General features: G+C 36.3%; 1 protein-coding gene across 2 annotated transcripts in view; it reads left to right on the forward strand.

Moving 5' to 3' along the window:
* Exoc4 (exocyst complex component 4) overlaps positions 1 to 13,062 on the forward strand; it is a 689,148-nt gene that overhangs the window by 79,117 nt on the left and 596,969 nt on the right. For both annotated transcript variants that reach the window (XM_028768362.1, XM_028768363.1), the window contains exon 6: positions 5,662 to 5,905. In XM_028768362.1, coding sequence (XP_028624195.1) covers positions 5,662 to 5,905 — 244 coding nt within the window. The remainder of the gene's footprint in view (positions 1 to 5,661; positions 5,906 to 13,062) is intronic.

A 13,062-nucleotide genomic window follows, 5' to 3' on the forward strand; every position in this document is an offset into this window, starting at 1 on the left:
ATTTTTATTTTTGAGTTTTGATGTACTGTTTCATTTAATATTTAATTTACACACAACTCTGTGAGATTGATAATAAAATTTTCACCTTACAGAGTAAGGAATAGAGGTCATGCAACATTAGCCTGAAAATGTAGAGATAATCAGAGCTAAAATAAGACTGATCTCTCACACTTTTACTGTGTCTTGCTGTCTACCCAGATAATTGAACATAAAGAATACTGACAGTGGATTGTGACCCAGTGCATTTCTGTGGCTATCACTATGAGCTACCAGTTTGTTCATCTGTTCTTAATGTTTTTCTGTATGCATGTTTTACGTCAGCAGCTTCCTTGGTGGTTGCTCCTGGATTTTCATAGGTCCCTTCTCTAAATGAGTTAATTGGAATCAAGCTCTGTCCATGAGAAAAAGATTCAAGTAGATACTTTTTTGTTTTAAAAACAATTTCAGAGATGGCTCAGCGGTTAAGAGCATTGAATATTCTTCTAGAGGACCTGGATTCAATTGTCAGCACCCAAATAGCAGTTCACAACTGCCTGTACTCCAGTTCCGGGGTATCTAACACCTCAAACATGCAGGCAAAATAACAGTGCACATTATAAAAATAAATAAAAGAAATCATTTAAAAATATTTTCTACCATTGCTTTAAACACACTTACCATCTTTCCTTCTTGACCAACACTAGTTCTTATGAAAGGACTGTGTACACTCAGTGCTTTCAGGTCAGCAGGGTAGGGTCCTCTTCTGTGAGTTGATTTCTGTGTTCTGTCTACCTTACATTGGCTCTTTTTAGGCAGCATCTTTTCTGGAGTAGGGTATTTTATTGTCTGTAGGTTTCTTTAAGGTAATTTAATCTACACCTTAGGGGTTCTCAGCTAACGTTTTTGAAGTACCTTAATCAGGATTCTACACTCCAGGGGTAGTTAGTTAACATTTGAAAGACCCTAATCAAGATTCTGTACTCCAGAGGCAACCAGTGAATCAGTTACTGCTCTCCTCTGCACCAGTGGGTACATTAATTAGAACAAAACATGTGAGACGTAATTTTTTACTAGTGGAGTGGTGACTAAGATACATATTTGACCAAGAACTTCCACAAGAATTTAGGGAAGTCCTGTAGCCTTTTAGCCAAAGGTAGGAGCTTGATTTGGTTTGGGGTTTGTGGTACTCAGAGTAAATGGATATCTTAGGCTACTGGGACACATAAGTATCTGTTAACGGATGAGCCAATCCTAGCTTTCGTCTGTCTTTTAATGATGAGATCATGGATCCCACATCCTACCTCTATTCATTGTTTGCATTTCTTGTCTTCAGTAATGTTATTCTCTATTTTGAGGTAATAAGCAAACTGGATATCTTGGGAATATGAATTATAGTGTGATTTTTGAAGCACTCAAATTACTTTTTAGTGGCATTTTTTTTATAGTTTTCAAAAATATTGTCAGTATTGCCAGTTTCCCGACTGTGGTGTATCCTTGTAGACAGGTAAGTTGTTTGACAGTTTAGTGGTCTAACCACGCTTGGCAGCTTTTTCTTTCTTTCTTTCTTTCTTTTTTTTTTTTGGTTTTTCGAGACAGGGTTTCTCTATGTAGCCCTGGCTGTCCTGGAACTCACTCTGTAGACCAGGGTGGCCTTGAACTCAGAAATCCGCCTGCCTCTGCCTCCCAAGTGCTGGGATTAAAGGCGTGTGCCACCACCGCCCGGCTATTGGCAGCTTTTTCAAAGACTCCTTAGTTTTTCTTTCTTCTCTTATTTTTTGAGATCATAATATAATTAAATCATTTCTCCTGTCTCTTACCCCTTCCAACCCTCCTTTCTCTGTTTCAAATTCTAGCCTCTCATTTATATTAATTGTTGTTACAAAGGCTCCTTTTAGTGTTGAATTTTGCTCAGTACTGGCAGACAATTCTTATATAGAGCTAATATTGTTTAAATATAGCATGTAATTCAAATTATATAGATTGAAATCTTTTACTACATGGTAACATTGCACAATTTGTATATTGTGCATAACATAATGAATGACATCTCTCAAGAGTTTCTATGGTAAACACTGCCATTGTATCATGTACCAATTAACATGTACAAACAGCACATTCTAAATGGTATGATATGCATATTCAACTGTGAGTTAAAGGCCTTGTCTTCTGCAGTTTTATGATGTGTGTGGTAAGCCTTGATGCAAATTGCTGATTTTATCTTACAAGTATTGAAGAAAGAAAGCAGGCATGAACTCATGGTCTAGACTGTTTTCTGTATTCATGTGCAGAGTCATTAAACAAAAAGTATTTAGCATCATGAATAGATTTTTTTCACCTTGTTTACTTGCTATCTTTTTTTCAGTCTCTATGTGGTAGTGCCTTTTTGTATGCCCGTGGGTTGTCTAATTTGTGATTACTTCAGGTGTGTCTGGGCCTTACCTGTGATTTTTTTTTTTAACGTGCTCTATATCACATTTTAAAATGTGATATACAGATAAGTGGCTCTAAACCATGTAACCCGAGATACATAGTTAATGTCAATGTGGAATTCTAGAGCTTGAAAAAGTCTTAGATGTCTTCTCCTTAATTCTTTCATCAGTCCAGTCAAGTGGAACCCTCCTTCTGTGATTCCGTGCTTGTCCTCAGTTATTGCTATCCATAGCCACTTAGGTCTGTACAAACAAAGTGGTGTGTATAATAGGAAATACTCGGAGACACCAGGATCATCGGAGAAATAATGCAGCAGAAATCATCCCCATTCTTTAGTATGTAGTCTTTAGTATGTAGCATCATCTTGTCTGTTAGTAAGAGTCTTAAAGCTACCTTTGATTCATCTTCAGTTGTTAAAATCTTTAACAAAATAAAATTCAAAGGTAGGAGAATTGGAGATGAAAGTAAAGTATGTTTAACTTTAAATGTCTAATACCTATAAATTGGGTATCCACTGTAGTATATCAGGTGCTTGGGAGTGACGTGGACTTCAGGAATTTGCAGAGATGCACAGGTCTGTTCTGATTGTTGGGTGAAGCCTTATTGAATTTTGGTTAAATTATTTTTGTACATTTTTTCCCAAGAATACTATCTGACCTTGTAAATGTTTGTGAATATTACACTAGTCATGGTTGATTATATTATCCTTTTATATTGCCTTTTAATTTTCAGCTGATATAAGTGAAATAGATACTCTAAATTAATTAATGTTGTACCGTTAAGTGTTTATGTTCTAGGAGATTTCAGGAGACAACAGAAAGCTAAGTCTTTAAACAGATGTTCTGTTGTGGCCATGGCATTTCATTATTCAAATCTTGCTCATGTGTTGCTTTTTAACGAGACAGCTCTACAATCAGTGTGCATATAAGTAGCTATATGCCATGCCATTCCAGGCAAGATTGACTTAAACTACGTTTACGTCATCATCAGCCATCCTAGGCAGCAGCTGTGATGTCGAGGTGGCACTTTGTTTGTGTCCTGTTTGTGACTTATAGGTGCACTTTTTACAAAGAACATTTCGAACAGGTAAATTTTCATTACTTTTCTTCCTGCCTGAAGCTCTTCTTGTAGTTCAGCTTCATTTCCTCCTATTCCATGCTGAATTGGGGTGACTCCCTGCTGCTGAGTACTTTCGTAGCTTTGCTGTGGGATTGGATTTGCTAGATAGAATATTCCTGTGGCCTGAGGTATCCTACTTCTTCATGTATAAAACAAAACCAGGAACTGAAATGTACGTTTTTATAACATTACATTTGGAAGTATTGGTGATGTTTTAAAAATTTGTCTTTAGATTTTCATTTTTCAAGGCTAAACCCGAGTTCTACTTCTAGTTTCATTAGTATTAAACAGTACAATTACTGAGTACTGTATTATCAAACATACTCTGTTATAAGAAATGTCCTATGCATATGGTTTCTCTGACTTTCTGGGCACCTAGTGAGTCTTCTAAGACATCATGGATAAAATATATTGAGGATTTATTCATAAGTAATTATATCTTATTTGCTACTAAAATATCTTTGGTTCATATTTAAGAGCATATTTTATGTTAAAATATAGACATCATTAAGATGATATTTTAGTCATTTAAAATATATAGATGAGTAATATTAAGTATATTTATCATATGTATAGACAGTACCTTTATCCTTTCGTATAACTGTTGCCACTTTGTAAAACTAAAACTTAGTACCTGTTAAAAAGTAACTACACTTTTCTTCCTTCTCCTTCCTTTGACAGTCTACCTTCTACTCTGTTTCTAGGAATTTGACCACTCTATGTATCTCATTATAAGTGGAATCATAAAGTATTTGTATTTTGTGACAGTCTTATTTCACTTAGCATCATGTATTCCAGATCTATTCATATTGCAGTGTGTTGGGCTTCCTTCATTTAAAGTGGAGTGATATGCCATTGGTTGTTTATATAGATCACTATCTATCTATCTGTTCATGTGTTGGTGAACAACTGGGATGATTCTAAATTTGGTGACTGTGGATAATGTTGCTATTATAATAATGAATGCTGTGAACAAAGAACTTTTATGGGTATATAGATATGTAGTTGAGAAGTATCATTGATAATAAATACTGATTTAGTTTGTGGCTTTCTTGTGTGCCTTTGTCTTGCTTTGATATGTAGGGCTTACAGGGATATCTACATTATATGGATGCTGGAACACAGACTCTAGTCCTTATGATTGCTGAGCCATATCTCCCATCTTATATAACTTTAACAATATAGTTTTTAGTAGGGACAATTATCTTCAGATAATCAGCTAATCCTTTTCCGAAGCTACTCACAGGGATGAGAACTACTAGTAGCTTGAGACTGTTTCCTCTTTTTTTAAGACCAGATGGTTTGGGTAAAGGCTATAATATAAAGATCTATAGGGATATTTGGCATATAACTTACAAGAAGGTTTTCATTGTTTATTACAAATGTTTGTGAAAGATATTAACTACTCTCTCCCCCTAATACTCTCTTTCTGTCTCACTCACTTTCATAAGCAAGGTTTCATTATGTATGCTAGGCTGTCTGGAATTTGCTGTCTAACCTAGGCTTACTTTTAAATTCTATCCCTATGTCTCAGCCCATCAGTAGCTGGGATTACCTGTTGTGAGTCACACGTATGTTTAAAGACAAGTATGATGGCTTTTGTGGTTATTTAGTACCTCGTCACTACATTTCCCCCTCAAACTCTTCTCATATATGTTTGTCGTCTTACATATACTTCTGTTCATTTCTTTTTGTTTGTTATATTCATGTACTTTTGCCCCTACATATATTTATAACATCTTCTGTTTTCACTGTTTATCACTTCTAACTAATGAGTAGGAAGTTGAGGCTTGGGCTTGAGTCTTTAGAGTTTTCCTGAAATACCATGTATTGTATTTTAGAGATAATGTGTACCATGGACTTAATTTATCAACACACTGGATCCAAGTAGTCTGTGTAGAACTGGAGATTTACATCTTCCTATAGAATTGCTTGTACATTTAATTTCTTACCAAACCATTACCAATTGGTTTGAATTGGGGGCTGTTGCATATTACTTTGTAACTTAGTTTAACATAAATTTTATCTGATTCCTTAATAGAATAATCAAAGCAGTGATCTTTATTAGTCTGCTGTGCTGTTGAATTAATGTGGAAACTGGATCTGATATTTAGGTGTTGTTTTCTTTTGCAGTGAGGGAGATAAACCTGCAAGACATCAAGGAGGACTTGGAGTGTGATCCAGAGGAGAACAGCACTCTTTTCATGGGAATTCTTATTCAGGGGCTGGCCAGACTGAAGAAGATCCCTGAGACAGTTAAAGCCATTAAAGAGCGTTTGGAGCAGGAGCTAAAGCAGATTGTGAAGAGGTCAACCACCCAGGTGGCAGACAGTGCCTATCAGAGGGGAGAGAGCCTCACTGTGGACAACCAGCCAAGGTAGGGACGGGTATGGTCTGGGGTCTGTTGTCTTTTTATTGTATATGTTCTAGGATGGAGAATAAGTAACTTATTTCCATTTGGGATCATTTTCTTGAGCTGAGGATACTATATTCTATACATACTCAGGCCAAGCATTGTCTGTATTGCTTTGGATTTGTTGAGAAGGTTTAGATTTATTGTCCATATTCACTGACAAGAAATGAGAGATATAAACCTGTTTATAGTAGTGGAGAGTGTTTATTATCACATATATTAATAAATCAGTGGCAAGAAAGAATGAAGCAACTGTTGAACATGTGTCAGTTACTAAGCTGTTTTTGAGATAATTTATGGATATTGTTTCATTTAGCTTTTATTACTACTCTGTGAGCTAGTTTTTAGTGTCCACATCTTATAGTTAGAAGAGCTGAAACTCAGGGATAGTGATTAGCCCAAGTGTATGCTTGCTGGCTGACTAGTCTTGAATTTGAGTATGAGACTACTTTGATTCTAAAGTCTGTGCTTTCTCCTGTCCTGTGTTTTCCTCATCATCATGTGGTTATACTTGTGAATAGAAAAATATCAGTAATTTCTGCATTTCCTTAAAACAGTAAGTAGCATTTGAATTTCAAGGTTTTTAGTTCATTGGAGAACATGGCAATTCTATTATTATAATCCTAAGCTCTGGCTATTATACACTGGGAGAACATGTTTGTCAGATCAGATTTTAGGGAACAGTAGTCCAGTATTGTATGATAGTATTTGAAATTAGGACTTAGTAAAAAGAAATCTGATTTATCATAAAGTGATTTCTTTCACTCTTGCTGCCTTCATTTCTACCTTTGTCCCCCGACACCTACACACCATGCATGTAAGGCTGGAATGGCATGGGAGAAAAATGCTAGTGAAAGGTTCAGTTTCATTGGAGAATAGAAGGCTAGCAGATGCGCTGGTGTGTAATTATAATCTCAGTGCTCAGAAGTCTGAGGCAGGAAGAGCTGGAGTTCATGGCTAGCCTAGGCTACATAGGGAGACAATGTCTCAAAGAAAAACATGTCATATGAGACAAAGGTAATTCTCTCCTTTGTTTGGATGGTTGTGTGTGGGAGATGGTAATGCATAAAGGGCGATTCTTTCCTTAACATGCTACTATGGAGACTCTGATGCTTTTCCTTGGCACGCATGCATTTTAAAGACAGATACTAAGCAGAATTAAGGGAAAAGAGTATGAACTTGGCCTAGACTTTTTTCAGATTTACTTTAATGTTTTGGAAAATCTGATATATTCTATTCATATTTCTGAATTCTTTTTATCTATCTAGATAACACTGGTACTGACTTAAAAACCCTTCAAAAGTAATTCTCTTATGAACTTAATTTAAAAGTAATGTAATTGGGGAGGGAAAAGCAAACAAACAAAAACCCTCAAACTACTATCTACCTGTCTACCATCATGGACTGCATCAAAGCAGACTGTTGAAGAGCATGGGTTTTGTAGAGATCTGATAATGTTGTAGCTCCTGGTACCTTGCAGGGTTATCTGCTTTAGATGAAGTCAATGGTTCTAATGCTTAGTAAGAATATAACACACATGCATCTGCATGCCAGCACATATGTTTGTTATTGATACCTTCTTCAGTCTTCATGTGTTTCATCACTCATGGTTCTGAGAAGCTAGCGCATAAGTCAGAATTGAACTTTACTTTTCTGCTTTCTTTGCTTGGTGCCTGGATTTCTGCAAAGACCTTTTGACTCTTTGCTAATGAATACTCGAAAATTCTGCTTTGCCATTTGCTCTGTTGTTGCAAGTGCCCAGATGAATAGACTGAACTTTCATAGGGAAATAACATTACTATAATATATACTGGAAATAAAGCAAAGGGCACAGATCAATAACTTTCCTGCAGCTCTCATTATAGTTGCCCTAAAAACATTGTGTCTTTCATAGGATTTTGACCTCTTTCTCTTCTATTGCCTCAGCTGTTTCCAGAATTCACGAGTGCAGATTACATCAGTAGAAGCACAGAGCCAGCTCCTTGCCTTAGGAAATTCTAAATAGCTTTCTGTGAGGAAGGAGTCAGCAGTAGAGGGTTCTTTTTTTCCTTCTTTTCGTTCTTCTCCTTCTTTCTTTGTTTATCTTCCTTTATGTATTTATTTATTTGTTTACTTATTTATTTGGTATTTTAAAGATTTTTCTTTTTCTTTTCTTTTTTTGGTTTGGTAGGCATGGTACATGGGCTATTAAGAAGCAACCAATGGTTCATGTTTTGGCATTTGTTTTTTCTTTTCCTTTATGACATGATACTATTTTATAAAGCTAAATCTACATTTTTTTTGGCCAAAACTCTTTATTACGAAATAAAATATTACAGACAAAACAGTAATTTAGGGTAAACCATATTACTAGATCAAACACTAAATTCTTGGACCCGGATTCCAAATGAATGACAGTTCTGAGCTGACCTCTGGTAGCTGGTTTCTGATAGTTGTACAGTACCTTAAGAATTAATTACGTTAAGGTACCTCGAGAATTAATTCCCCTGAGTTAACCACAGCCATTCGGAGATGATTAGCACTGTTGCTTCCAGAGGCTTGGAGCTTTAAAAAGGATATTATCAAATTACTCCTTGAAGCATTCATGGTTCTTCTGTGTCTGAAACTTCACTGAGATACTAGTGACATCTCTTTCAGAGGGAGTTAAATCACAGTGGCATTATTTGCACCATTGTCATTGTTCTTTTATACCTCAAGACTGCTGTGGCAGATGACAGAAGAGTCTGCTTTCCTCAAGCCTGATCTCTGTCCATTCCCAACATGCACATTCTCTGGCCCAATCCTAAAGAAATAACTTATTCTAAAACATTTTTATGAAATGTAACTCGGAAGCCAGGCATCAGTATTGTAAGTTTCCGCAGAAGTTCACTGTTCATCTGCATTTTGTTAAATACATTGTAGTTGTGATGCATTGCAGCCTCTTTCCATTTGTCTTATGCAAAGAGAGTTAATGTTGTGTGGTATTTTGCTGGAAATGGAGATTGAATAAGGCTGTTGAATTCCATCTTGCTTTAATTTATATAAAGCCAGAATCCTTCCTTCATCAGCTTAAAACAAAACAAAACAAAACCACATTTTGGTGACCTATTTTTTTTATTTTGTATTTTTATTTCCAAAACTTATCTGTTTTCTATTCATAGGAGAAATGTTTTCTCTTTTTGGTTCTTTTAGTGTTTATAAGCTTCTTCACACTTTAGGAAAATGCTCAGCAGTTGTTAGGCTGCTACTAATAACATGGTGAGTATTAACTCAAGGTGACAAGTGCCTTGCTAACCTAGCACAACCATTTGCTACCAATTGCCCCTTCCCACACCCCTACAAAGGCAGCTTCAACTTCAGATGGCCAATGCAGCCTGCAGCCTCTGTAGCTTAGAACCAATTTCTTCAATATTTGCTGTCTTACTGATTATTTCCAATAATCTAGCCAATGTGGTTTGTATATAATTTTTGTGTTAAAGAAGCCAGAAGAAATTCTATAGTTCATAAATACCAAAAGTGAGAGGAAACATTGAAGGAAAAAATGTTCTTATAGGTATTCAATCTTGTCATGAATAAGGAAGTGAACCAGGAGAGGGGTGGCAATTGGCATATATAAGACAGCCACTTTAGTCGGTGCATCTGAAGGGAAAAGCCCTGCTATACTAGACTGTGGGCTTAGAAGAGGACGGGTAAAACAGGATGAAGTGGAGCCATGCTGCCAGGGGGAACTCTCCCTTTCTAAGGAAACCATTTTGCAGTCTTTGTAGACCTTTGTTTATTTTTGCTTGTATCTAGAGAGAGGAGACAACTAAGTTTCCCCATAAGTTTATATATTAGTGGAGTGTCCATTTGACTTATAGTAAGTGTTGAATTAAAGAATGACTCCCATACAGAGTATCTGCTGTGAACTAGACAGGAAACTAAAGTGCCAAATGAGAGACATGGCACTGCCCTCATGGAATTTAAAGGGGAAGAAAGGCTTCCCTCAGATCAGTATATTGTTGAAAACTATAAGGTTTAACAGACAAGCAAAAGGTACTGTACAAGTGTATGGTTAGGTCCTTATTAGGAAATAGCTTGTATCACTGTCTTTTGAAAGTAAAGTAAGACAGTATTTATTGTTTATACTAGTTGTAGTTGTCAAACTCGTCTATTTGATAGCACCAAGTTGTTTTTATAGTTATGCAGTTAGCATGACATCAGCATCTCAGTGTGAGGCAGAAAAGTACTGGACCCTTGCCTTGTCATTTTCACAGTTTACACTGGCCTGGGTGGCTTATTCAATTTTGATGAGTACTGCCAAGTACACTTTTCTTAGAGACACACATTTTCATGTTACGGCTAATGTTTTAGAGTTGCTATATTCCCTTGCCTATACTTTATATCATCAGATACTTTCATATTTGTTAATCTGAGAGGTAAATACTGATATTTGTAGTGTGGTTTGGGTTTGTTTTTTCTTGTTATGAGTGAGGTTACAGTTTTCATTGTATAACAGTAACTTGTTGTGATATCCTGGATTATGTCTGGATATATTACATCAAAATAAGGTAAGAAAGTGAGGAAAATACAGAGAAAAGATACTTCCTGCAGTAGGGGGCCTGGCCAAGGGACACTCAGTATTTGTTACTTTCAGTTTTTTGATGTTTTTTCCCCTTGTGTATCTACAGAAGCCACACAGATTACATACACCTACTAAGTGACTAACAGGTTTTAAAGAGAGTAGATATTCTAGACCAGGGATCTTGCTACCTAGAAATGATACATGGATTTAAAATTCTTAAATTATTTGTTAGATAGATATTCTATTGAATATTTTAGGATTACAGTTGACAAAGTGTAACTGATGTCACAGAAGGAAAACCAACAATAGGTGGGGACTACTCTGTTTACATGGTTCTGAAGGAGGGCCACATGTACTGAATCAGATCCTACATAGCATGCTGCATCACAGTGTGGGTCACTCCTTTCATGTCTGCCTGCTATGTGTCTGTCCTGTAATTGATTGACAGGATTATCTCTGTGCTTACCGAATAATTCTCACACTGATCATTATCCACTGTATAGTTATGGTTCTTTTTAAGGTCAGTATTTGTCCCATTTTCCACCCCTCTTCCCACCTCCCATCTCTCAGCCAGTGAAGGCTACAAGATTTTCAAAACTCCATTGGATTACTCCTATAAAGTTTGAAAATGTATACTTTTACAATATTTTTAAAGTCTGGAGTCTGGAACTCAGTAGCAGTATCTACTGATATAAAAAAGGTATTTTAATAAAGTGATTTTATCTGTGAGGAAGTCAAAATGCTCATCCACCAAGGTTAACTTCATAGTACAACTACAATATTTGTAGAAAGAGAAAGAAATGAAATATTTCTCATGATTTTCTTTTGACCTGCCAGGCGTGTGTTTCCTTTTCAAATAATAGCATTTTCTTCCATCTCTTCTTTCAGTATTAGTTACTCTTCTCTTGAGTGTCTAAAATGCAAGACTTGGTAGAAATTGGTCTTTTTATTTTACAGAAAAGTCATTTAAGAGCAGCTTTGAAGCAAGGTCAGACGTCTGTCCTTGTGGCTTCCTGTAGCCATTCCCAGGCACTGCATGAAGCACCTGGACATGCTTGGAATCAGGAAGGGCCTCGATGTGATTTAGATGAAGAGTTAATTCAAATCAAAGCAAGCGGGAAGCAAGTAAATTTAACTTCAGTGATTATGATTCCATTTGATTGAATCTGTACTTTTGATTACACGTATCAGTGAGAACATGCTTTAAATACACCCTGCTATTAAATATTGAGGGGTATGAAGAGTGAACCAGGGAATAGTGAAGAAACTCCACCGTTCTTTAACTAGCATGTATCACTCATAACTGTATTTTGTTTAAACAAGTGAAAGGAAATAATTGTGTTAAGTGTAGGACTTCTTGTTAGCTAAGTTGGCTAATTCATTACCATGGATCATCCTAATTCTCTGTACTGTTAGTAAGACTTAATTAAATGAATTACTAACAGCTCTACAACGGATGAAATGAATTAGTAATATCAGTATGTTAATAGTTACTTAGTAAATCTGGAGCTGAATAAGCTGTCTTTCTGGTTGTACACTGTCCTTTGCTTACAGTCTTTAAAAAAGGGGCTTATAATTTAATGGGCTGGAGGTACTTCTCAATACATTTCTTAAAACTTTGTTTTACATTTGACAGTGTTAATAACTAATCTGCTTATTCTGTCTCTCATACATCTGGTTTAAATTAGAGATTGGACCAGTTAAGTTAATAATGTTTATAATCTCGTTCATGGATTGGTATAACTATTTCAATGTCACCTTCATGCTACATCAGGGGTACCTCCCAGACAAACAGACAGACACTGTTATCAAGTGAGAAATATCAAGTGGTGATGTGTAGAAGCAATGACAGGTGTGATCAAAACCCCTTCACTTATAGTTCCCTCTAGCTCTTAGCCTATCCTGTTAGAGTTTTAATAAGCTTGTTAAATAGGGGTCAACTTTGTTTGTGTTTGTGGTTTAGGATCATATCCAATACTTCTAACAAATAACTGTGATAAAGTGGCAAATATAATTGTATCTTACTAGCAAGTAGGAGTAAGTAATCTGGAATATGGGCACAGAGCCATGGGACTCTGTGCGTGTGCACTAATGTTTGCAAAGCAGGCTGCCAGCTGCTCTATCTCTCAGATAGTCTCACAACTCATTGTAGGAGGGACGTTATTACTAATCCCAGATTTGTCAAAGGAAATGTAAAATCTGAAATAATCTGATAATTCTGAAAACTTGCTTGTGGTGAATTTAATATTAGAAGTGGCCTCTCTCACCACGTACGTTTGCTACTGGGTTATTTACATGCACAGGTTTCTACCTCCTTTCTTGGGCCTGAGTTTGGTTTTCCGATGAATGAGGAAATGTTTGTCATGACTTACTCATTCCCTTACTGCATGCCCCCTGCATTGTGATCCATGATAACCTCTAAGAGATTATTGGACTCGATCAGAAGTGGATCCGGATTAGCTCACTTGAGACTCAAATCCAGTAACCTCAAAAATTCCTCAAATGGCTTTGTACATGTGTAATAAGAGTCACACACAACTAAGTCCTAAAAATCCTGAAACCTTAAGGTATGTTAACA

Source organism: Grammomys surdaster, unplaced genomic scaffold (assembly GCF_004785775.1).
Source record: "Grammomys surdaster isolate TR1022 unplaced genomic scaffold, NIH_TR_1.0 186, whole genome shotgun sequence".
Classification (NCBI taxonomy): Eukaryota; Metazoa; Chordata; class Mammalia; order Rodentia; family Muridae; genus Grammomys; species Grammomys surdaster.